The sequence below is a fragment of the Larus michahellis genome, chromosome 21, assembly GCF_964199755.1.
Source record: "Larus michahellis chromosome 21, bLarMic1.1, whole genome shotgun sequence".
Classification (NCBI taxonomy): domain Eukaryota; kingdom Metazoa; phylum Chordata; class Aves; order Charadriiformes; family Laridae; genus Larus; species Larus michahellis.
The window spans coordinates 2,671,026-2,696,546 of NC_133916.1; the positions used below are offsets into that span (position 1 = coordinate 2,671,026).

Here is a 25,521-nt window from a genome sequence, read left to right on the forward strand (position 1 = left end):
CTGCTCCGGCCGGTGGGAAGCTGCTGGTCCAGCCGGGAGATGTAGGGGTGTTTTACACACCCAGGGTCCCGCTCAGCACCCCCAGCTCCAGGGGCCTTCGAGGGCACCTGCCACCCCCGAGGGACCGATTTGACTTGGTCTCTGTCACTCAGGAGCGTGCCGTCGCCTTCTTGTGCCCTGCAGGAATGACACTTTTGCCCACGGTGCCTGGGCAGCTCGTGCCACGCCGGGGGGTGCTGCAGGACACGGCCCCCCCGTGCGCCGGGATAAGCTGACTCCGAGGGCATCAGCTCTGGCGCCGTGGGGCAGAGTCGGCCCCACTGCCCCAGCTCCTTCGGCAGCACAGGGGGTCGCTGCCCCCCGGCCTTGAAGTGTAACCCCCGGCAGAAGCCCCCCTGGATTCCAACCTTCCCTGCCTGTGGACTCGGATGCATTTTCCAATAAGCCACAAATCCCTCCAAATCCTCCCCCCGGGTTCATGCAGGACATGAACGGACTTGTTCCTCCTCTTCATCCCTGCAGGACTCAGACCAGCAAATCCTTCCCCAAAACGCTTTTGGGTGCTGGGGGGGTTCAGCTGGTGGAGCAGAGCCAGGCCCCGGGGACAAAATCTGGCAGGAGAGGGCAGGGGTGGCCCCTGCGGCCCAGGACGGGGTCGGGCCGTGCCTGGGAACCAGGGGACCGTCGTCCCGGCTGGCTCCGAGGTGGGCACCCGGAGGGGAAGAGGCCGTCGCCCCATCCTTGACCAGTTATCCCCCTTTCCCACCGGAATCCTCTGCATTAGGGAGCCGGTGGACAGGAAAGCCTGGGTGGGATGTGGAGCCCCCCAGCCCTCCCCAGCCAGCTAAAGCGCTGCTGTCTCAGGTCCCTGTGTCTCCCGATGGGGAGGGGGCACCCCTCTACCCTCTGATGGGGGGTCCCCTGCATCCCCTGATGGGGAGGTCCCTTTATCCCCTAACAGCGGGGTCCCTGCACCCCCTAGGAAGGAGGTCGCTGCACCCCCTGATGCGGAGCTGCCTGCATCCCCTGCTGGGCTGGGGGTGTCCCTGCACCCCCCTAGGAAGGGGGTCGCTGTATCCTGTAAGCGGGGCGGGGGGGGGCTGCATCCCCTAGGAAGGGAGTTCCTGTATCCTCTAATGGGGAGGTCCCTCGGTCCCCTGCTAGGGGGGTTCCGTGTATCTCCTGATGGGGGGGGTCCTTGCACCCCCGTATGAAGGGGTTCCCTGTATCCCCTGATGTGAGGTCACTGCACCCCCCTGGGAAGGATGTCCCTGTATCCCCTAAACGGGATATCTCTATCCCCTTACGCCGACATTCCTGCATCCCCAACTGGGGGGGGGTCCCTGCATCCCCTTGGATGGGGGTCCCTGTACCCCCCGATGGGGGGGTCCCCGCAGCCCTTACTGAGGGGGTTCCCTGCATCCCCTGGGAAGGGGGGTCCCCGCACCCGGTGACCGGCGGGTCCCGGTAGGTCCCGCTCCCCGCTGGCACCGCGCGTCCTCCCGGGACCGGGGACGGGGATGGTGGGGCGGGGGGGGGGGGAGGACGACACACACAGACCGGCGGGTCCCGGGGCGGGGCGGGGCGGGGCTGGGGCGGGAGGGAAATCCCGGGCGACGCGGGGAGCGGCGGCGAGGCCCCGCCCCGCGCCGGTATAAAGCGCGGCGAGAGGCGACGGGCACCGGCCGCCGGGAGACGCGACGAGACGGTGAGGGCGGCGGCGGCGGCCGGTGGCTCCTGCCCGGGGGCGGTGTGTGACACGGTGGAGGGGGGTGACACCGTGGGGGGAGTGTCACCGTGGGGAGGGCGCCGGTGCCCGGCTCGGGGGAGCGGGGAAGGCGCCGCAGCGGGAGCGGGCGGCGGCGGCTCCGCCCCGGTGGTCGCGTCCCCGGCGCGGGGGAGGGAGCGGGGCCGCTCCCGGTGGCGGGGCCGGGGGTGGTTGAGCCCGGGGGGTGGGCGGGATGTGCGGAGCCGCCGCAGTCTGTCCTTTCCCCCCCCCCCCCGCCCTTCCCCGGGCGCGGGGCGCCGGTCCGGGCTGCGGTCGCCCCCCGGTGGCGGTGGGGCGCGGTGCGGGGCGCGGCCGCGGAGCATCCCCGTGTGTCCGCCGTCCCCCCGGGCTGGGCGGCGGCGGGTTGGGATCCGGTCGCCTCCCCCCGAGGGCTCTGGAATAGCCCCCGCGGTTGAAAAGCCCCACGGGCTCATCGGTGTCGTGAGCGGGGCGTTCTCGGCGCCTCGCCCCCCCCCGGCCCCGGGAGGCACCTGGCGCGGGGTCCCATCGGCTGCCGGCTCCGTCCTCCCTCGGGTGTGGGTACTCCCCCCTCCTCCTGCTCCCCAACTGGTGTAACTGGTCCTGGGTGTCGCAGGTGGGGCTGGCGAGGGTGTCCCCGGGAGTGTCTTCATCTCCCGGCCGGGCTGGGTGAGGTGTGAAGGCAGCCGCGCACCTGCCTCACCCCGGGGTTCTCCAGCTGGGTTCAGGAAGCCTTGAAACCTCGGAGAGGCTGCGAAAAGCACGGCCAACCCCATGGGAGGGGACGGTGACCTGGCCCCCGTCCTTCCCTATTCGGTGGCTCCGTCAATCTGCAATCATGAGTCAGGGCGAAGCTGTTATCTCAAGGCGTGGGACTCTGGGGTGGCACCTGGGCCATGGTGGTGGCCCGAGGATGGGGAGGTCGGCGCCTGACACAAGCCGGGAGGGCCGGAGGGTGGCCAGTCGGGGCGTCGAAACATGCCCCCTGCCCGCTACCTGCCAGGGCTTGCCTGGACATGCTGGGACTTGCCTTGCAGTGAGGTCACCCTGTTTACGCGCTCCCTCTGCCAGGAGATAGGAAGCTGGATTGCTATTTTTACTCGGGGATGCTCGAGTTGGGTTGGGAGCGGGGCCGGGCGGAGGGTCGTGGTGGCCCCGGGGACAGAGTGTGGCCCCCCCCAGCCCCCAGGCTGGTGGCTCTCCAGCCGCCCGTGGGCACGCCGTGCCGGTGACATGCTCGGTCGTGCGGCACAGGCCATCCGGAGGGGCCGGGGGTGCTGAATTTGGGCAGAAATCTTCCCTGCAGGAGGCTGAGCACCCCGTCCCTGGGGACGCTTGGGGGTGCAAACCCCGGGGGGGGGGGGGGTGTGTGTGTCTGTTGCGGTCCCGGCTTTGGGAGTTCCAGAGCGGGCAATGAGGAAGCTGTCTGGCACATAGGGATTTTATTTCCGTGAATTTTTTTTTTTTAAAGCAGATTTAATGAGCACGGCTAATCCAAGTGGGGTCAAGCCTTAGCTCCAAAAGCTGTCAAATCCCGGAGCGTTGTTCGCTTTGCTCTGATAACAAGGTTCCTCGTAACCGCGGGCGGTGCGAGGGATCCGCGAGCCCCACGCGTGTGGAAGGGGGAGGAAGGAGAGGCTTTGCCACTTACTGTGAAGGTCATGGCTTTTGGCACCGATTTGAATAAAAACAAACAAACAGGTTCTTGCCTCCAGTTACCCAACAGCTTCTTGCAGATAAGGAGGGTGGTTAACAAAGTGGTCAAGCTTGTGGCATGTTCTTGCAGTTGCTTAAAAGGCTTCCTTGCCACCGGACCTGGGTTCTTGAGAAACTGGCCAGAAAAATATCTCGTTGCTTCACTTGCCCATCCGCCGACTTGCCTTGTGGCTGCGTGGAGGTGGGACCGCGGCAGGGTTGTGGATGGAGCTGGTGGTGGTGTCGAAGTGCCGGATGCGCTTCCCGGCAGGACTTTACCTGCTGGAGGAGGAACGGGGAACGTCAGCGTTTGCACCTTCCCCATCCTTCTGTGTCGCACCAGGCCGTGTTTCATGCTCAAACCTCTGCCAGAGACACCACTAAAATCCAAATGTCCGAGTCCAGGATGAGCGCTGGCAGATGGAGGTCCCCATCTCCAGAGCACAACCCAGCTTGTCCCACCTTGACTACTGCCTGCTTTGCCCTGGTAGCCAATGTGCCAGCCCTTGGGCTTGCTCGTGGCTTGCCCAACACCCCAGTAACTCGCTCTGCTCTCCTCCCAGCCACCACGATGCCACTGTCTCAGAGCAGGGCCGGGCAGATGCCATGCAGCAGTAAGGTGTGCAGGAACCTCTTTGGCCCCGTGGACCACCACCAGCTCCAGAATGACTATGAGAACATGTTGAGGCAACAGCTGGAAGAAGCTCAGCAGCGGTGGAACTTCAACTTTGAGACGGAGACTCCCTTGGAAGGACACTTCAAGTGGGAGAGGGTCTACCTGGATGAGCAGCCGCCCCAGGAGGTCCACAGCCTGGTCACGGTCACCAGCAGCGAGAGCGGGAGCTCCTTGGTTCACAAGGTCTCTCCCAAGGGCCATCTTGGCAGGATTTGCCCTGAGGGGTCTCAGCAGAGCTCGGAGGTTTACAGGGCTGGTTCCCCACAGAGCTTGAAACGTGGGCAGACCACCATCAAAGGTGAGTGCTGGAGGCTTGGTGTCACTCCATGCGTGCTTGGTGGCACTGCTTGTGTCATGGCTTTCCTGGGAGGGACAGATGGAGAGGACTTGGGTGCAAGAACCCTGCCTGGCTTCTGGGCATGGGGAGGGGACCACCCTCCATGCATCTCTCTCCTGGGTGAGCAGAGCCCATCTTCCAAGGGAAAAAAGGCTGCGAACTGGGTGCCTTTTGTTGCTGCGGTTAGGCAGGGGGCTCGCGTCAGGTTTGTGGGTCTTACAGCTGAAGATGCCCCAAAATAGTTCATCACCCTCAGTTCCCGTGGTCAGAGCCTGTCCTCTAAGATCAAGGGCTGGGGTGGAAGTACAGGTGAGACCAAACAGAAGGGATGGTGGAGACCTACAGGCTCTTCAGGAATGCCTGGCTTTGGGTGGGTGGTTCTAAAATGGAGTCCACCTGGGCTGGGTTTTGAGGTGCTTCCCTGGGGACACCTCCCTCTTCCTGCTCTGCTGCTCCTGATGGGCTGGAGGCACTTTCCAACCCTCTCTTTCTGCCTTCCAGACTTCTACAGCGCCAAGCGGAGGAACATCCCTGACAAGCCCAAGCCTGACAAGCCCAAGCTGTGACCTGGTGGTGCTCAGCTCCTCTGCCATTGGGGACAGCTGCCGATGCCCTGGGGGTGTCCGTGTCTCTTTTCCCCCCCACCCTGTACAGTGTAAGCTGTCTGCATGAAGCAATGTAGAGTTTGTAGTTCCCTATTTATGAGTAGCTCTGGGGTCCTGAGGGACCTTCGCTGTGTGCAATGTATAGGAGTAGCCCACGTTGAGGCGTGTAGCCCGATGGAGGAGGACTGAAGAAAGAGTGTGTCTCCTGCCTTGTGTTGGTGGGGCCAAGCATCGTCCTTGCACCATCCTGCTGTCTGGCTGTGGTCCCTCCCCTGCCTGACGGCTGGCCATGGAGGACACTTGTGTCCCAGCCACCTGGTGGCACCAGATATCCTGAAGAAAGTGACAGAGATAAGGATCATAGAGCCCTGGGACAGCCTGACCCTGAGGACACCCCGTTTGCTGGCACATGGTGGTGGCCCCTCTTCCCAGCGGGATGGACCCAGCGGTGGCAAGCCCTTGTCCATGCGTGGAAGCGGAGCGACGCGGGGGCCGCTCCTTCCCGTGGCCGCCTGGGAGAGGAAGCGCTCTTCCCCGGACAGCCCTTCCTTCGGGTGACTCACCGGTGCCGTCACCCTCAGATGGGCTGCAGACAGTGACAAACCCGCTGGAGGTCCCCAGCGCTGAGCTCATTGTGGGACCAAGGCTGCCTTAGGGGGCTTTGGGCTCCCCTGGACTCTGCTGACCCAAAACCCCACTTTCTTACCTTGCCGTTGGGTTTGCCCTCCTGTTCCTGCCTCCTTCCACACTGACACCGGGCTGGGGAGCCGCCTGCTCTGGCCATGTTGGACTGCTCTAGGAAGGAAGGAGTCCTGCTCGCCAGCAGGGATGACACCGAAAGAAGAAACTGTAGTTTTCCTCCTGGACTTTTTCTCCTTCGGGACCGGGGGAGAGAAGACCCTCACCTGGCTCTGCGGAGCGAGCAGCTTCGGTCGCCTCTGGGACCAAGGGATGTCCTGGAGCGAAGGTTGCTCGGTCCCAGCACTGAAGGATGGGTCCCTGCTCTTGAAGGACTCAAGACTGTCAGGTCTCAGCACTTTGATGGGGTTCATCTCCTGCCTCTGCTGGAGTTGGACTCTGGAAACTGGTGCAAGATGGTCCCAGGCAGAAAAGGAACGGGATCGACCCCCCACCTTGCACCGTGATGCACTTTGCTGTCGGTGAAGCTGGCAAGTTCCCAGCATTAAATGTTTATTTATAAAAAAAAAATTAATAATAATAATTAAATGCTATTAAGTCTATGCGGGGGGGGGGAGGGAAGGGGAAATACCTGTTTGTCTGTTAATGTTAACTCTGAATAAAGACTTGTCTCGTAGGGGAACTGGTGTCTCTGGGTTGATGGGAATGATTGTGCTGGGAGCAGGGTCTGGCTGGGGGCAGGAGGATGCTCTGGTCTGGGTCCCTGCCTGGCTCTGGGGGCTTGGGGGGGGGTGTGTGTCGCTTTAGGGGGTCATGTTGGGGGGTCACTCTGGGGGTGCAGCCCCGAGCTGGGAGCTGCCCTTGGGCTGGCGGGGAGCAGGGGCGGCTGCAGCACAAACCCGGCTGTGGGAAGGGGCTGTGGCAGCCCTGGGTGACTCCTCTGCAGCATGAAACATGGCAGCGGGGGGCTGGGGGGGGAGCTGTGTGAGGGCTGAGAGGGACGAAACCTCGCCACAGCCCCCGCGTGTAACCCTGTGCCGTGGTCCTGGGTGCAGGATTGGTGACGCCACCGTGTCCCTGGCAGAAGCCACTGCCGCCTGTGCAGGGTGTCACTGCAGGACCCCTGTGTGAACGTAGGCTCCTCTGCTGCCCACGTCGTTCCTCCTCCTCCACAGTGACCCCAGTCCCCTACTCCCACCCCCCCAGTGCACTATCTTGTGGGGCAAGTGGCCGTTAGCCGTGGGCAAGCTGGTCATGTCTTCCAGTCCTCTTTTAAATGGGTCCCAGGTTGAGGGTGACCCAAGGTGTGGGACAGGGACATGTAAGAGTGTGTGGTGGCACTGCTGATGGAAACATGCAGCAGCGAGTCCCAGGTGGGACAGACTGGAGCTGCTGGATGCCAGGGCTGATGGTGGGAGCCAGGGATGCCTCCCCCCTGCCATCGGCTGCTTCCTCCGAGGGCTGAGCAAAGGCTTGTCTGCGGGCTGTGAGCTCAAGTTATGGTTAATGTGATAAACGACCTGATTTGCAGAGGATCCAGGTGAAAATAAAGTTTTGATGGCAATGACAACCCTGGGTCATCGTTCAACCGAGGATCCCTAAGGCATCTGCCTGTCCCCATAGTGTTGGGTGACACTCACAGGCGCCGATGCCCCTTGAAATGCTTGCGGAGCACAATCACCCAGCCTTTTAGCTGCTGCTGAGTCAAGCCCTACACATTTAGCCCTTTTAATCTTTCCCCTTACGTCAGTCCTTCCAGCCCCCTCGGCTGCTGCCAGCTGCTCCCCTCTGCTGTCACCTCCTGTTTGTCCGGAGCGGTGGTGATGGAGGAAGCAAGAAATAAATCAGCAAATATTTTCTCGTCCCTCTTTGTGGTGCTCTGAGGGCAGCCAGGGTCTGGCTCTGCTGTGCAAGAGGGAGCTGGTACGTCCAGCGCTGGGGCCACCAACAGCAGAAGGAGACGGAGCTGTTGGAGCGGGGCCGGAGGAGGCCTGGGAGATGCTGGGAGGGCTGGAGCCCCTCTGCTGTGGGGACAGGCTGAGAGAGCTGGGGGGGTTCAGCCTGGACAAGAGAAGGCTCCGGGGAGACCTTCCAGCCCCTGCCAGTCCCTAAAGGGGCTCCAGGAAAGCTGGGGAGGGACTCGGGATCAGGGAGGGGAGCCATGGGACGAGGGGGAATGGCTTCAAACAGAAAAAGGGGAGATTTAGATTGGATATCGGGAAGAAATTTTTGGCTGTGAGAGCGGTGGAGCCCCTGGCCCAGGTTGCCCAGAGAAGCTGTGGCTGCCCCATCCCTGGAGGGGTTCAAGGCCAGGTTGGCCGGGGCTTGGAGCAACCTGGGCTGGTGGGAGGTGTCCCTGCCCAGGGCAGGGGGTGGCACTGGATGATCTTTAAGGTCCCTTTCAACCCAAACCATTCTGTGATTCCATGTCTCCGTCTCCTCGGGGCTGGAAGGGGCCGCTGGTGCTGTGGGGCCGGATCGTACCCTCCCAGGGCTGGTGCTCACCCCGGCTCTGCAGCTGGAGGCTGGGCAGAGGGCCCGAATCAATGAGCTCTCCCAGGGGCATTTAGGCTTTCCCCCCTAAAATGCATCCTCAGGGAAAGCAAAGCCGAAATTCAGTCTTTATGCAGCAGCAAACAGCTCCGGGGTTGCGAGACAGGGCAACGAACGTGAGCTCGGAGGTGGTGGTTGCCAGCGGAGCCCCCAGCCTGGCCGCGGGGCTGCTCCAGCCCCGGGATAACAGGCACCAGCTCGGCTCGGAGAGTGGAGAGGAAACAGCTGAGCCTTGAATTGTGCCTACAGACGCCCAAAAGGAGCGGCTGCACCTGAGCTGGCTGCTGCTTCGTTATGTTAAACAGCAAACGAGCTGGGCTGGGCTGGGCGCGGGTGGGTGTGATGGGGCAGGGTACTGGCGCAACTGGTTCCCAGCGAGTGATTTAACCAGCTCGGACGGGAGAGACGGGCACAGCACCGGCCTCCACCCCACAGCTCCTGCCCCGGGAGCCCCTGGATGTTAAGTCTAGTTATAACCTAAAGGCAATAGTTAGTATTTTTCCCTTGCTTGGGCCCTCTTCCCAATTTGCAGTGAAAATGCAGCGAAAATGGGTGCCACCCACCTAATTCCGCCATCCCCTCGCAGCCCAGAGCGGGTGCAGTCGGTGGGTTTGGTGTTGGCTTTAAAGCTGAATTAACGATACAGCCGGGAGCCTGGGAAAAAAGAAAACATCCATGTGAGGAGCACAGCCAGGGAGATCTCCAAATCTTGGGGCCAAAAAGCCTCCGCGGGGAGGCGGGGGGGGAGGTTGCAGGTTTTTTCTGTCTTTGGCAGGACATCATCATCTGTGAGTTATACGTTAATCTGTGAGTTATACATATTCGTGTAGCTTGGGTTATTTTTAGTCTTGTAGTCTTGTAGTTTGGGTTATTCGGGCTCTTAAAATAACACTTGCTGTTTCTCCGATGCTTTTTTTTTTTGCCCCAAACACCTTCCAGCCCTGGCCGGAACCACCGCAAACAAGGGAAGGCCGGGGGCTTGTGCCGCGGTTCCCGATGGCGCCGGCGGTGCCCTTGCTTTGGGACACGGCGGGGTTTTGGGGGGGACGGTGACCCTGCGGAAGGGCCCTTCCCGCACCCCGCTTGCACGGCGGCAAACAGGAAACGTGTGAGCGCCGGCAGTTGAGTGTCACCCGAAAACGGAAAAGTCGCCTTGAGTAAGAGAGAAGATGAGAGCTCGGGCGCAGGGCAGGTGGGTGGGCGGCAGCAGCACCCCCGGCGTGGGACCCGCATCCCCCCTGGCACAGGGAGCCGCGCTGCCCCCGGCACCCATAAGCTGAGGATTCTTCTTGGGACACGGGAAAGGTAAGCATTGCTGCTCCGGGGATAGCTCGTACATCACCTGAAAAAATAGAAAAGCAAGGAAAATAAAGGGGTTTTCTCACTGGTGGTAAATCCAGGGGGTGGGGGGGGGCTTTTTCTCCCTGCCTGTGGAGGGGACTGCGGCTGGGGGCCCTTTTCCGATGGCTGGGAGCAGCGTGGGGTGTTTTGGAGGGGAGGTGGGTCGCCGGGAGTTGGTGATGCTGGCGGGTGGGGGGACGGCCCCGCTCAGCCGGGGATGGGGGGTGCGCGGTTCCCATCCCAGCCCCCATCCTTGTTCCGCACCCGCTTTGTGCGGTGGGCACCCCCATGGCTGGGGCAGGTAACTGGGGGCTTCTCGATGCCTTAAACAACCCCACCTGCCCCCCGGAGCTCCCACTTCTGCTGTCTTAGAGCCTGGGACCACCATAAAAGCACCCATTTTCTGCCCCCGCCTCACCCCCCCGCCCCCGGTGTCCTGTGGGCCTCCAGCAACTCCACGAGACCTTCTTGCTTGAAGGGGCTGATTTTGGGGCTTATTCCCATGTTTCTGGTGCACCCTGGGATTTAGCAGAAGTGCTGTTTCACGTTGCAGAAAGACGGGGGCAGAAGGCTGGAGCCAGGTCGGTGCCGGGGGGGGTCCCTGGACCGGGAGCGGAAAGCCGGCTCGAGCGTGGCCCCAGCTCTGCGTCACCTTCTCCGTGGCTGTGGTTTCCTCTGCTCGGTTTTTTGGCTTTGCCATGCAGAGAGCAATCCCTCCTGGGGACGGCGGGGGGGCTGTTGGTGACGCCGCCACCCACCCAGGATGGGGAGAGGGGACAAGGGTTGCGGGGGTGGGGGGTGGAATGTCCTGTGCTCAGACCCCGCAAGCCGGGGGGAGTGATGAAAACCTGCCCGAGGTCTCGCGCAGCCTCCCCGGGGGTGACTCACGGCTGTGAAAGCCGGGGGAGGAATTTTAAAAGCTGCTGCTGAGCTCCCAGAAAGCAGGTGGAACCACCATGTTCTACCCAGACCCCCAGCAGTGCCTTGGCTGGTCCTTTGCCGGTGTCACCTCCCGGCTGTGTCACCTCCCAGGCGGCCCTCAAGCCCCCCATGGTGCCAGTGCCCTGCGCATCCTCCATAGCCGGGCTGGAGCATGGGGAGATTTGGGGTGGGCACTTGGCCAGTGGCAGGAGAAGCCGCTTGCCCGGGGGGTGCTGGGCTCTCAGCCGGTGGGGGCGGCCGTTGCTGGCTGCGGGTCGAGGCTCCGTTAGCACCACGCAATCGGAGATAAGCGCTTCTCTTCCTATTGCCAAACCCGGGGGCCTTTTACATCAGCCAAAATGCATTTTCAGCTCGATCCTGCTCTGAGGACCCACCACAGCAGAGCAAAGAGCTCCGGCAAGGAGAGAGCCGGCCGAGGCTCAGCACCCGTGGGTTTCCCCCTCGGCAGGACCGAGCCGGGAGCCATGGCCGAGCACCGGGTGGCCACCAAGGGTCGGCGGATGGGCTCCAGCCGGCGCAAGCAGCTGCGTGAAGGCTCCGGTGAGGCACCGGCACCAGCCCCCAGCCCCGGTGAGGAGCCACCATGGGCATCCGAAATCGCACAGAGGGTGCAGGACTTCTTCAAGGAGCGGGACAAGGACCAGGCGGGGTTTGTCACCCGCTCGGACATGCAGGTAAGGCATGGGGACATCTTCTCAGGTCAAATGCCACAGGGGTGGAAGGAGACTGGATGATGGGTAGGTTTTTTTCCCCTGACTTGCTTTGTTCTTAGAAATTGCAGGAGGAGGATTTCCCATGCAGCATGGAGGAGCTGGAGCTCATCTTCAATGGGCTGGACACTGCCGGCACCGGGCGGTTAAGCACCGAGGAGTTCACTGCCGGGCTCCGTAAGTGCCAGCAGGCTGCCTCCAATAAATGCTCCTCCTGCTGGGTGGCACACGATGGCCCCAGAAGTGTCCCCATGCCCGGGTCTCAGCCCATGGCTTGCCTGGTGACGGCCTCTATTGTGCTGAAGTCGCTTGTCAAAGCCCTGGGGTGGGGAGTGTCGGGGTTTGGGCTTTGCTGTCGCCCCAGGCGGGCGCTGAGGGTTTGGGGTGTCTTGTTGGCAGGGCAGTTCCTGAGATCCCAAAAAGCTGCCAGGGACCACCGCCGGCGGAAAACGGCATCCCGGAGGGTCCGCTTGGTCCTCCCCAGCCCAACGTTGGAGGGGGCGGACAGCGAGGAGCGGAGACACTTTGCTGCCTTCATGGACCAGCTGGGCACAGCCAACGTCTCTGAAGAGTAAGCCACCTTGCTCAGCACCCATGGGTGTCCTGCAGGATGGGGCAGAGCTGTCCAAGCTGGGAAAGACTTGGGGCAAAGAGCTCAGAAATGGCTCGGAGGTGCCTTTGCCCCAAGCACGGGAGTAGAGGACAGGACCATGGTCACCCCACTTCTCATCTGTCCCCCTCAGGACCACACATCCCGAATGGTGTGAGCTAAATGTCCCAAGACCCCATAGCCGGCCCATCTTTGGGGGGTTCGGGGGGGGATGCTCACCACAAAACGCCCCTCTCCCTGCAGACAGGAGATCTGGCAGCTCTGGGTGAAGCTGCGGCAGGACGAACCCCAGCTCCTGGGGAACCTGGAGGACTTTCTGGCCAAGATGAGGCACCGCATCCAAGAAGCCAGGAGTAAGAAGAAAGCTTTGGAGGTGACCCTCAACAAGTGAGTCACCCCTGGGCAGCAGAGGGAGATAGGATGGGAAGGATGGGGACAGGGATGGGGCCCCCTGCTCACCCCAGCTGTGGAGACGTACTTGAGGAGGGAGAAACCTGGGTGCTTTCAGCATCTCCATGGGTGGCTGAAGGTTTCACTTGGAGCCAATGTTTGAGGTTGGGCTCCCTCTACAGTCCCACACGGGATGACAGAAGTGCCGGACTCAGACCGCTGGACACGTCCTTGCTGGGTGAACCCCTCCGAGCAGACCTGCTGCAGCCTGCGCATCCCATGGGCAATGTGGGGTCCCGGGGACCTGCACCTGCTGCAGCAGGGTCTGACTACCCCCACCCCGTCCCCACCAGGCATGTGGCTGAGCACGACAAGGAGGTGCAGCAGCTCTGCGAGGCCCTGGAGCAGCAGATCCATCAGGAGCAGCAGCAGCTGCAGCAGGAGGTGGGTCACCAGCTGCTCCTCTCCCCTTACCACCCACCCCAGGAGGGCACCCAGCACCCCCAAACCCCCGTGGCAGTTCCCAGGTGGGCAAGTGGGTGCTAACATCCTTGTTGCCATCCCAGAGCATGGCCCGGAGCCACCAGCACAGCGTGGAGCTGCAGCAAGCGCTGGATGCCAGCGAGAGGGAGGTGCAGCGCTTGGTCATGGCGCAGATAGAGGTGAGCTGGCCTCAACCCCTGGTCCCCCATCGTGCGTATGGGGTCTCTGGGCTGCACCTGTAGCAGCAACACGGTGTTGCACAGCTGATCCCAGTCTGTCCCCACCAGCCCTTGGTGCAGGTTGTCACATAGGACCTCTCCTTTGCCATCCCCATGCTCCCCTCCAATCCCGGAGCGTCCAAGTTGAGTTTCCCACCCACCACCCCGAGGGATGGAAATTCAGCCCCAGGTCTAGAGGAGATGGTTATCCATCGTTCTTTGGCATGGTTCTCGTGGGGGTCCTGGCAGGGTGCAAGTGTCCTGGTTGCCATCCCGCAGCTGGAGACCCGGTGCCGCAGCCTCCGCAGCACACAACAAGCCGCCAGCACCGAAAACCAGCAGCTGGAGGAGAGCAACCGGGTGCTGGAGGATCACCTGCAGCATCTCCGCCAGCAGCTCCAGCAGACCCAGGGGCGGCTACAGGCAGCGAGGGCTTCAGTGGTCTGGGAGCGCACGGAGGAGCCCGGGTGAGCAGCTGGGTGACCACCATATCCCTGTGCGCATATGTGGTTTCCTTCTGGGGGTTGGAGAGGATGGGGAATGAGTTTGATGGGTCTCAGCCATCGTGGTGCTTCAGTGGTCTCCACGGTGCAGATTAATCGTGGCTTGGTGTGAAAAACATCAGGAAAAAAAACCCAGGACTGTCACCACCATGCACTGAACCTGTCATTCAAGGGCAGTGGCGGCAGAGAGGCGGATGTCCTTCACCCAGAAGAACCCGACCAGGACTGATCCAAGGGTCATAGGTCTTGCTGTCCTGCTCCAGCCCATCACGGCCTTTGGGGCTGGGGACAACCCTGGGGCAGGGGTGGACATGGTGAAGAGGATGCAATTGCCATTTTGACCCCTGTGCTCTGTGTTTGCAGGGACGGAGCAGCGGCAGAGCTGCCCGGTGAGATGCCCCTGTCCCCACAGGTACCTCAGCTGGGATGGGGTGGGGTGTCTGGGCTCCAGGGCCTTGCGCTGTTGGGTTTGGGACTGTCAGGGAGCCCAAGAGCACCGGGTGCTTCTGCGGCAGGGGCAGCGCCTCCCCTAAAAGCTTTCTCAAACTGGGTCAGCACGGTGCCCTATGGATGCTTGGGAAGGGAGGGGGTAGCAGCACCTTAGTTCTGATACCCCCAAGATTTCGGGCAGGTACGTCTGGATGCCTGCTGGAAAGCTCAGCATCGTTTCTGGTAGATACGCTCCCTCGCCAAGAGCTTTCCTCTCTCCTCTTCCCACCCTGTTTGCTGCAGACGAGTCTGGAGAAGAGCGAGAAGCACCGCTCCGAGATGCGGATCAGGCTGGGGTCCCAGAGCGGCGAGCCCAAAGCCAAGGCAACCTACCAAGTGTAAGGGGTCCTGGGCAACGGCTGCTGCTTCAGCTCGTGCCCTCGACATCTGCGAGCCGGTACCGAGCACCCAAGTCCCCCTCCCTCCCCAGGCAAAACTCGATATTTACTCCTTCTATTGCTTCTTTCCCACCCGTCTCTCATCCCGGGGAGGAGACCTCTTACCCCATCTCCCTGCCCTGCGTCGCTCCTGTGGCTCAGGCAGTACCTGGCCAAGAGCTGGTTTTTTCATTCCTGATAATGAGCTTGGGAAGAGGCACTTTCACTTGCTGGGCAGGATTTGACCCCGGGTCTGTCTCCCTGGGGATGCGTCCCCTTTTCCCCTGTCCCTCACCGCCGCCTGTGTGACCCTGCGGTACACCCGGAGCGTCAATACGGTTGGGTTTGGAGCGGGACGGGGTGAGGTGGTGGAGGAGGGACCCTCCTGGTGCCAGCCCAGCTGGACGGGAGGGAGCTGGAGCCTCACATGTAGACTGGGCTGACCCCCTCCCTTTTCTGCCCTTTCCAGAGTTTGGGAAATGCCGCCGGCAGACATAAGCCTTTTGGGAGCCCCGCAGAGAGTGAGCTCTGCAGAAGAGGACCCCTTCCCAGAATTTCTAAAAGAGGAACGCTTTTCTGACCAAAGCTCTTTGCTAAGAGAGATGAATGATGCAATAGCGGCTCTGAGCAAACAGCTGAAGCCACAGGCACCAGCAGCATCCCCCGCCCCAGCAGACGCTGCCCGTCACCCCCGGGATGATGCTGAGCCCCAAACAGGGCCGGAGGCAGCCACAGCTGACGGCACAACCCCCGGAGTCGGACGAAAGACCCTCTCCGGCCACATCAGTCACCAGCCAGTTGAAGGAGACCTGCAAGAGGGACCGGCCACAGCTGAGCTTCGTGCTCCAGACGTGACACAGGCTGGTGCGTCTGTGGGAGCCGGGCACCGCAGGGCTCAGGAGCCGGGGGCAGAGCAGGGAGAGAGCCCAGAGGAGGCATGGAGGATGTCATTCCTGCAGGGAAAGGGTGCTGGTGTGAAGGAGCTGATGCTAAAGGCAGCTGAGCATCTGCAAGGAGCACCGGGAGAGAGCATGGAGGCAGGAGAGCAGGCACTGATGGAGGTGGAGGTAGAAGGATGGATGCAGGGAAAAACAGGTTGGGAAAAAGTGCAGCCCCCAGGAGAAGCTGAGGAAGCGGCATTAAGTCAGGGAGAAAATCTGGAGGCAGGTCTGGGGACACCTGAAGCTGGGGACACAGGTCTAGCAGCGGGATGGCGGCTTGCCATGGATGAGCTTGGCCCGGCTGCGGCTCCGGGAGAGCTCGCACAGCCCCTGAACGTAGGGCTGGGGGAAGAGGCTGATCCACCACTGGGGCTCTCCGAGAAACCTGAAGTAAAGCCGGGAGAGTGCCTGGAGCCAGAGCCACCATCCCCAGGTGAGGCACCAATGGGAGCAGCCCAGGGGGACGGTGTCACGCCTGAGGTGACAGTGGCTCCTGGCCCTGGGAGGCTGGAGGAAGAGCGCGTTGGTGCGGAGGTGCAGCCCTGGGGACAGACCTTAGATGCCGAGGAGCTGCCAGCCCAGGCTCAGCACGGAGGGAGCAGCAGAGCCGGGGCTGAGGAAGGGGATGTGGAGGGGCCGCAGCCACAGGGTGAGTCCGCGAGGGGAGCGGCAGCAGTGAGGGGAGGGAGCCTGGGTGCGGGGGTGACGGCGGCTGCACCACCCACCGAGGTGCAGGATGGCGGAGCGGGACCAGATGTGGCACCGCTGGAGGCCCAGAGCAGCGATGCCAACATGCAGCTGCTTCCAGAGGTGGAGGCGGCTCTGCAGCCCCCGGGTGAGGCCGGCTTCCCGGGGACAGAGCAGGGAGGGAGCCTGGCTCCAGATGTTGAACCCCTGGATCAGGTTGATAAAGAAGAGTCAGTGGAAATGGAGGCAGGGGACCCTCAGGCAGACATGGAGCTGTGTGGGAGTCCCAGCCTTGAAACCCCCCAGGGATGCCATGCAGCCCTGCAGCATGTGGAGGAGGCAGAGGATGGGGCACAAGGGCTGGAGGAACATGAGCTGCCACATGAGCCTGCGCTGGATCCGCAGGGAGCAGGAGTGGGGCAGGGAGAGGGGACTGGTGCAGGCGTGGAGCCCCCTGAGGAGGCTGGAATCCTGGACACGCTGGAGGACCAGAGCATTGATGCCAACGTGCAGCTAATTGCAGAGGCAGACGAGCTCAAACTGACCCAAGAAGGGAGCACTGAGACAGATCTGCAGCTCTCGAGTGAGGCCAGCTCCCTGGATACAGAGCAGGGAGGGAGCCTGGCTCCAGATGTTGAGCCACTGGATCAGGCCGATAAACCAGAGTCAGTGGAACTGGAGATAGAGGACACCCAGGCAGATACGAAGCTGCATGGGGGTCTCAGCCCAGAAGCCCCACGGGGAGGGCCGCGTGGAGCAGCCGTGCAGCTTGGGGAGGAGGCAGAGGATGGGGCACAAGGGCTGGAGGAACATGAGCTGCCACATGAGCCTGCGCTGGATCCGCAGGGAGCAGGAGTGGGGCAGGCAGCGGGGGCTGGTGCAGGTGTGGAGCCCCCTGAGGAGGCTGAAATCCTGGACACGCTGGAGGACCAGAGCATTGATGCCAACGTGCAGCTAATTGCAGAGGCAGATGAGCTCAAACTGACCCCAGGAGGGGGCACGGAGACAGATCTGCAGCCCCAGAATAAGGCTGGTGCCCTGTGGACAGAGCAGGGAGGGAGCCTGGCTCCAGATGTTGAACCCCTGGATCAGGTTGATAAAGAAGAGTCAGTGGAAATGGAGGCAGGGGACCCTCAGGCAGACATGGAGCCATGTGAGGGTCCCAGCCTTGAAACCCTCCAGGGGTGCCATGCAGCCCTGCAGCACATGGAGGAGGCAGAGGATGGGGCACAAGGGCAGGATGAGCGTGAGCTGCCACATGAGCCTGTGTTTCAGCCCTACAGAGTGACCATCAGGCAGGGAGAGGGGGCTGGTGCAGGTCTGCAACCACAGGAGGAGCCTGAAATCCTGGACACGCTGGAGGACCAGAGCACTGATGCCAACGTGCAGCTAATTGAAGGGGCAGGCGAGCTCAAACTGACCCCAGGAGGGAGCACGGAGACAGATCTGCAGCCCCTGAGCGAAGCTGGTGCCCTGTGGACAGAGCAGGGATGGAGTCTGGCTCCAGGTGTTGAACCCCTGGATCAGGTCGATAAACCAGAACTAGTGGGAATGGTGGAGGCAGAGGACTCTCAGGCAGACACACAGCTGCGTGGGTGTCCCAGCCCAGAAACCCCCCAGGGATGGGAGGACCATGCAGCCCTGCAGCATGTGGAGGAGGCAGAGGATGGGGCACAAGGGCTGGAGGAACATGAGCTGCCACATGAGCCTGTGCTTGACCCGCAGGGAGCAGGAGTGGGGCAGGGAGAGGGGACTGGTGCAGGTGTGGAGCCCCCTGAGGAGGCTGAAATCCTGGACACGCTGGAGGACCAGAGCATTGATGCCAACGTGCAGCTAATTGCAGAGGCAGATGAACTCAAACTGACCCCAGGAGGGGGCACGGAGACAGATCTGCAGCCCCAGAATAAGGCTGGTGCCCTGTGGACAGAGCAGGGAGGGAGCCTGGCTCCAGGTGTTGAACCCCTGGATCAGGTTGATAAAGAAGAGTCAGTGGAAATGGAGGCAGGGGACTCTCAGGCAGACATGGAGTTGTGTGGGAGTCCCAGCCTTGAAACCCTCCAGGGATGCCATGCAGCCCTGCAGCACATGGAGGAGGCAGAGGATGGGGCACAAGGGCTGGAGGAACATGAGCTGCCATGTGAGCCTGCGCTGGATCCGCAGGGAGCAGGAGTGGGGCAGGGAGAGGGGACTGGTGCAGGCGTGGAGCCCCCTGAGGAGGTTGGAATCCTGGACACGCTGGAGGACCAGAGCATTGATGCCAACGTGCAGCTAATTGCAGAGGCAGATGAGCTCAAACTGACCCAAGAAGGGAGCACTGAGACAGATCTGCAGCTCTCGAGTGAGGCCAGCTCCCTGGATACAGAGCAGGGAGGGAGCCTGGCTCCAGATGTTGAGCCACTGGATCAGGCCGATAAACCAGAGTCAGTGGAACTGGAGATAGAGGACACCCAGGCAGATACGAAGCTGCATGGGGGTCTCAGCCCAGAAGCCCCACGGGGAGGGCCGCGTGGAGCAGCCGTGCAGCTTGGGGAGGAGGCAGAGGATGGGGCACAAGGGCTGGAGGAACATGAGGTGCCACATGAGCCTGTGCTGGATCCGCAGGGAGCAGGAGTGGGGCAGGGAGAGGGGGCTGGTGCAGGTGTGGAGCCCCCTGAGGAGGCTGAAATCCTGCACACGCTGGAGGCTCAAAGCACTGATGCCAATGCACAGCCAGTTGCAGAGGCAGATAAGCTCAAACTGACCCTAGGATGGAGCTCGGAGGCAGATCTGGCACCCTGGGATGCAGCTGGGATGCGGGAAGAGGAGCAGAGCCAGATGCCTGGTTCCATGGCAGGTCTGTGTGCCGCTCACACCGCAGATGCCTGGGAGGGAGCTGCTGGTGCACGTGCGTCCCCTCCAGCTGAGGCCACTTTGTACCCTGAGCGTGCCGCTGCTGCCGAGGGTCCTGCTCTGGGAGCAAAGCTGGGAGCACTTGCTGGTCCTGGTGGGCAGATCCTGGAGGACACCCAGCCACTGGAATTACCGCAGGGAGACGGGGCTGCTGCAGAGGGGGGGCCTCTGGATGGAGCTCAAGGTCTGGAAGTGGTGCAGGGAGAGAGGCTGGAGGCAGGGGCGAGTTTAGGCGAAACTCAGGATTTAGGGCTAAAGCAGGGCCATGATGACGGTGCATCTGCACTGGCCTCCCCGGTCTCCAAGGTGCCAGTACAAATCAGCACACTAAAGCTGGAAACGATGATGCAGGAGGATGTTCTCGTTCCAGATGTGCGGCGGCTAAGCGCTTCGGGACAGGGAGCCCAAAGCGAGCTTCAGGAGCAGGTCTCAGCGCAGGCAGATAAGGTGAGGCTTCACACTGCTTCCCAGCAGCCGGAGGAGAAGCCGCCGCATGTGATGGAAACAGAACAAGCAGCTGCTGGACCTGCTGAGCCTCCAAAACCAGAGGTGCCACCAGCGTCAACCCTTCACATGAGGGTCCGACAGGAAGATGCTGGAAACGACCAGTTGGGGATGGTCCTTGGAGACAGCTCACTGGGGGATGCAGCCAACAGCAGCCTGCAGCCTCAGAGGCAGCTCGTGGGAGAACAGGGCGATGACCTCACCGTTGGTCAACGGGAGAAGCAGCAAGAAGTTGGGCGGAAAATGAGCCAGAAATCCCAGCCCAGCCCAGGAGAGCTGGGGGCTGTGACTGCAGATGGGGCAGGAGCTGCCCCAAGGGGTTCTCCTGAGGCCTCCCCGGACCCAGACCACCTCTACAACGTGCTGTTCATCGGGGACTCCCACGTGGGCAAAACGTCGTTCCTGTACCGCTTGCACGCCGACACCTTCAACCCGCACCTCGCCGCCACAGTGGGTAGGTCTCCTCCAGCTCCAGCACAGCTCCACACCCGCTGGGGTGACCTTTCACGATTCCCTTTCCACCACCCCACAAGCTGCTGGTGATCATTACACCCATGTAATGATCATGCACGCTCATGCCAAGCATCTATACAACCTATTTGGTCACCAAGGACCAAATAGGACTACCAACTTCACACGCCTGGATGCTCACAAGCAGGCGATGCCGGTCCTCCTTGCCCTCTCTAGGGCAGCAATACCAATGGCCCTAGTGCTTTTCCCTCTGCTTTGCCTTTCAGCTCTCTTCTCCTCTCTTAACCAAACTGGATTTACTCATCGTGAAATTAGAGCACTTCCCCAAATCCAGCCCTTAAAAGATCTAGAAGCTGGAGGTTCACTTGGGACCAGCCTGCTTGAGCTGCAGCCTCAGCCCACACTTGCACCATGTGCCCTCTCCATCCATCCATCCATCCATCCTCTGTTGCAGGGATGGGCTCTACAGTATCAAAATATCCCTTTTTGTGTCTCCTAGGACTGGATTATCACGTCAAAAACCTCATCGTGGACAACAAGTGCTTTGCCCTCCGCCTGTGGGATTCAGCTGGTCAAGAAAGGTGAGCTGCCGTGCTGTCCGCTTAAGGAGAGCAACCTGTGGGTTTCTCTTTTTCTGGTAATTTACTGGAAATGAACATTATTTGTTTTGCTAAGCAAAGGAGGGGTTGTTTAAGAAGGGACTCTGGACAGTGTGTGATCTGATAAAGCATAATAAGGGAAGTAATTAAGATAAAGGCTGTTTATACGGCCTCTACGATCAGGATGGGAGCAAAATCTGGGTTTTGCCTTTTGTTGTAGACATGCGTTCCTAACTTTCCCACTGGGATTTCAGATTGCTCCTAGGCAGAAACATCCTTAGACCGTATCGGTGACCGTTTAAAATACCCACAGGTACCGCAGCATCACTAAGCAGTTCTTCCGGAAGGCGGACGGGGTCGTGGTGATGTACGATATCACGTCGGAGTACTCCTTCTCGGACACGCGGTACTGGCTGAGCTGCATCCAGGTGGGTGAAGCTGGAAAACCTCGTTCTGTCCCGAGGTCTGAGAACTCTGAGATCAGCATTTCCCCACCCGACCTCTGCCACCGGTTAAGGATGGACGTCCGGGGGTGACCAAGAACTTTGTAAAGGGCATTTTGCTTTGCTTTAGTTAGAAAATATTTTTTTCTTGGAGATTTTAAATTCAGATACTGACAATTGTCACATTTTTTGCAGTGTTCCCTGGGGTAATTTGTTGATAGCATCGTTATGCTAATGATCAACTTTTTAAAAATTAAAAACTGGAAAATGTTAAAAGTTATTTTTATAACGATTTTAAATCAAGAATAGCCCACTTTGAGTCCTGGGAAACAGGAGGCAACTTGTGTCTTATTAAAAAACTTCATGGCAGAGATTTCCAGTCCAGTACAAAGTCTGTGTTTACAAACAAACGCCGCAACAAAATGGGATGTCGCCTTGTTCAGTGCGTGTAAATCCCAGCCAGAGCATCTTCTGGAGGGTTCCTGAAGTCAAACACAAAGGTGACTCACCCGGTGTTATGCCCTGTTAATAGATCAGGAGAGATGATTTAAGGGGGAAAAAATTATCCCTTTCTTAAATGCTGTTAAACGCGCTTAAGGATTTAAGGTTTTGTCATTGGCCCAAATCCATGGGCATCCCTCAGGGTGCTCCGGGATGCTGCAGGCAACGTGGCCGACTGTGATTCGAGGGAGATCCGGTCGCGCTCCTGAGCCTCCCCTCTCTAATTGCGCAGGAAGGAGCAGAAGACGGAGTCGTTATTCTGCTCCTCGGGAACAAAACCGACTGCGCCGCAGAGAGACAGGTCCCCACCAAGGAGGGGGAACGCTTGGCCAAGGTAGGTGCATGGCCCTGCTGAAGCCTGCTGTCCTGCCGTCCCCCCAAGTTAAGCTACCCCCCAGGACAGCTAAGGGTGGTGCCACCAGCCCGAGGACCTGGGGAAAGGTGAAAGCCCTTCACCCGCCTTTTGTGCCTCGGCAAAGTGATCTCTGAACCCATCTTTCACCCTGCTTTTCCCTTGCCCTTTTAGTTTTGACTCAGCACCGCCCCAGTAAAACAGTTTGTGGAACCGGATCTATGAATTAAAATGCTTTCATCTCTGCTGGGAAGTGCTGCGCATCTTCCTAGCATCGTATAAATAATAAGCCCACCAAGCCCTACCTGTTTTAAAGATAGTGAAATGTTTAAAGTACGATTAATCCCTTCAAATGTAGGTGGCTAATAAAAATTAGGCGAGAAGAATCACACCTTTACCAACTTAATTTCAAAGTTTACGGGATTTGGGGCAGTATCCAGTGACCGGTTTTACAAATGGAGACACCAGGACAAGGGGTTAGATGCTGTTTTTATTTTTATCTTTTTCTTTCACAAACCTGTCACTGGCAGGCACAAAAGACCTGGGAACGTCGAGTTATGTCTCTGTATTCGCTCCACTAACGGGAGCGCATCCCATCTCGGTCCATCTGCAGTGTCAGCCTTTTCCTTGATACTAAATGTTGATGTCGTAGCTACCAAAAAAGCCGGATTTCACCCTCACATTCCAGTAAACCAGTTATTGAGTTATTTGTTTCCTTGAGTCCTTCTGTTTCCCCTTGACTGTGGCTGTCCCCTGGCCATTTACTCCCATATTAAGCTATTCCAACGCAAGAATATTACAATTCTCTTCGGGCTCTGTGTCTTCCAGGAGCATCAGCTCATGTTTTATGAATGCAGCGCTGCCTCGGGCCACAACGTCTCCGAGTCCATGGTCAGCTTAATCAGGTGAGGCCTGTGCTTGGGTTTTTCAAGGTGTCCTGAATTTAATGGCCTCCCTCCTTGTTTGGTTGGGTTTTTTTTAACTCCAAATGCTGGTGTGTTACTGTCATTTGAGACTCCCTCTGCCCAAATGGCAGGGAAAACTGGGAGCAGCGTGAGCATGGCCGGGATGAGCTGGAGAGAAGCGCTGCAAGACGTCTCCTGAGCAGTCGGCACTGCAAGGAGATTAATAAAAACCCTTCTCGGGATGCTGCTGATTTCTCCCTGGGCTGACTGAAATAAATTCTGTCTGTGATTTGATTTAGGTTGGCGTTTTTTAGCAGAGCCCAGGGTTCTCCAATCACGCTGAGCTGGAAGGCTCCTAATTCCTTTCAGCCCTGCTGAGCCTCCTTGACCAACGCTCGTCAAGACAAATCGCAAAGCAACGGGAAATAGGGGGGGGAAATATCTGGCTAATTTGCTTCCTTTTCTCCCAGGTCGCTCAAAGTTCGTGAAGATGAATTAAAAAATGAGGCAAAAGAGGTAGCAAAGCCACCCCAGAAGAAGAAGGGCTGTTGCTGGTGATGGACAGACACCCCCCCCCTCCCCGTTGTGATCGGAAATGGCAATGACAACCAGAAAAGCATAAAAATAGCCCTGGGGGGGGACCACCTCTTCTCCCCATGTGTCGGCCCTGCCTGATGTCCCTCGGATGCTGAGAGCAAAAGCCGCTGCGGAGGAGCCGGCTGTCACCCGTCCCTGTCCCCACTCACCTGCTGCTGTTATCCCAGAGCACAGGAGCCCCCCGAAATACTTGTTGGGAAACTTTTTACCACTTTTTGGAGACAAAAACAGGCTAAGGAAAGAGGCAGAAAAGGAATCCGCCTGGATGCGAGATGCTGGAGCAATACTGGAAGCAGCAGGGAGAAAAACTGAGTCTTGGGATAAAAGAAAATAATACCAGGAGTCACTTGAAGACTCCTGAAGTGTATGAAATAAGGGGGTTTAGGGCTGTCGGTGCCACTGTGCAGCGGTGACTTTTGCTCTGGCTTTTTAATCAGATTGGATCTGGAACGATGAAATCTGCGGTATATCCTAAAGGCACTTTCTAAGTCCTTCCGATTAGGCAAAGCAAAGCTAATTTTTCTCTTTCCTGGTTTATCGTGCCAGGGCGCGTAACGGATCTTGACAGAAAACTAAAAACTGCTCCAAATGAATACAAAAGCCCCAAAAGCGTGTTCAGGATAATAGAGAGAGCCGTGGGGTGGTGGGATATAGGATCAGATAAATGCTTGCAAGAGCCCTTTTTCCTTGCATTGCACCCAGAACAGATTTTTTTTTTTTTTTTTTTGCACTATTGCAGGGAATTTAAGGTCGGGCAGGGAAAAGCAATCTGCTGCACCCTGCCCTTCCGCAGCCCCGCATCGGTTTTAAAACCCAGCCTGAAAAATCTAAACAAGCACACCTCACAATTTCAAGGCTTTTTTTTTTTTTTTTTCTTCTTTCTCCTTTCCACAGCTTGATGCAGAGCGCTATATTTTTGCAGAGGAAGACACACAGACTAAATAAACAAGAATACAAGCGTTACATTTCAGTATTTTTATATATCGCCTGCGTTGCCTCGTCCCCAGCAGATGTACTGAGATACTGCGCTTCCATGCGCATGTGGGGGAAATAATTCTGCTCAGATGGGCTTGCTTTTTGTCGCCGTTATTATTTATATGTATAGTATGGCCAAGTATCATAGTAGCCAGTTTCTGCTTTTTACAAAAATATAGTGACAACAAAAGTTGATTTACTAATAACACTATATAGTTTAACAAAAAAAAAAAAGGAATATCATTCTGCATGTTTCTGACTCTGTTATAGCTCAGCTTTCCAAGGAAACAAGGCTTAAGAGCTCCTGATGCCTGTGTACATGTACCTGGTTTTTCTTTCCCTGCTTCAAATGGTTTTGGAGCCCAGGGGCTGTTTTTAGCAGCCCCCCACGGGTAGCAACCGCTGTATGAATAAAGGCCTGAGTACCCGGGACTAATTAACACCCCCATTGATGGAAAAATTGCAGTTTAAGTTTAGTCTTTATCAGACGGTGACAAATCTCCCTGGGAGCCAGGTGAGAGCAGACTCCCCTGCTTCTGCTCGTCACGGAATTACGCCTTCAAACGGGGCCAGCTCTGTGTCATACCCAAAAAGCGCTCGGTGGAAAGGGTGGTGATCCGCAGACGGAGATGCACAGAGACCACCGCTGGACCAAGCTCATGCTCAGTAAAATCAGGGATACGAGCTTCCCCAGGCAGGGTAGGGTACAACTTTGCAATGATGGAGGAATTTCCGAGTCTTTTACAGGTGAGTTATCTCCTCTGCACACCCTGTCTCGCTGTTCTGGCACCTCTGTGCCACCAAAGCTCCCATCCCCTGTCCCAAGCCACCCTCCCTGGGCTCTCCATCCTTAAAAGACTTCCTTTTCTTAATGTGATACGTTCGTACTCCCATGCCATGTCCATCCCTCTTTACCGTATTTCATTATAAAATATTTTTAGCGATGGAGCAGCCTGAAGACCACAGCTCCTCAGGACGAGTTTATGCGGCTCCATTCAGAGCTGTGCCTGGAGTTGGGGTAGTTAAGAATAGGGTATTTTTGTGGTTGTTTGGGCCCATCTTCACTATTTCTGCTTTGCTGTTTTTATCATAAAATAATATAAATTCAACTGCAACTTGCGAGTCTGGCCTGTGGTAAGAGAAGCACCATTTCAGCCTAATTCATCCTAAAAGGCCCTTTTTACTGGCTCCGCGTGCCCCCGTGCAGAGCCGCCCGGCTGCACGTACGCCGAAGCCATCCAGCAGATCGGTTTGTCCCATCGCCTAAATTTGCTGGGATTATGTGCGGAAGATGCTGCTTGGCCGACTGGCAGCAGGATTGTGCAGGAAAACGCTTTTATTT

General features: G+C 58.8%; 2 protein-coding genes across 2 annotated transcripts; both read left to right on the plus strand.

Moving 5' to 3' along the window:
• The first annotated feature begins 1,591 nt into the window (after window positions 1–1,591).
• On the plus strand, window positions 1,592–6,379 carry CDKN1A (cyclin dependent kinase inhibitor 1A). Its single transcript, XM_074564519.1, has 3 exons — window positions 1,592–1,708; window positions 4,006–4,416; window positions 4,957–6,379. The coding sequence occupies exons 2-3, from the start codon at window positions 4,014–4,016 to the stop codon at window positions 5,019–5,021; spliced, it is 468 nt and encodes a 155-aa protein (XP_074420620.1). The 5' UTR covers window positions 1,592–1,708; window positions 4,006–4,013; the 3' UTR covers window positions 5,022–6,379.
• A 3,007-nt stretch (window positions 6,380–9,386) lies between these two features.
• Window positions 9,387–24,610, plus strand: RAB44 (RAB44, member RAS oncogene family). The gene is made up of 17 exons (XM_074564523.1): window positions 9,387–9,557; window positions 10,984–11,209; window positions 11,308–11,422; window positions 11,645–11,816; window positions 12,099–12,242; window positions 12,599–12,689; window positions 12,812–12,907; window positions 13,226–13,413; window positions 13,813–13,861; window positions 14,182–14,276; window positions 14,785–15,179; window positions 19,203–19,790; window positions 20,307–20,388; window positions 20,720–20,834; window positions 21,583–21,684; window positions 22,531–22,607; window positions 23,078–24,610. Exons 2-17 carry the CDS (start codon window positions 11,000–11,002, stop codon window positions 23,163–23,165), a joined length of 2,607 nt encoding a protein of 868 aa, XP_074420624.1. The 5' UTR covers window positions 9,387–9,557; window positions 10,984–10,999; the 3' UTR covers window positions 23,166–24,610.
• Window positions 24,611–25,521: the final 911 nt, after the last annotated feature.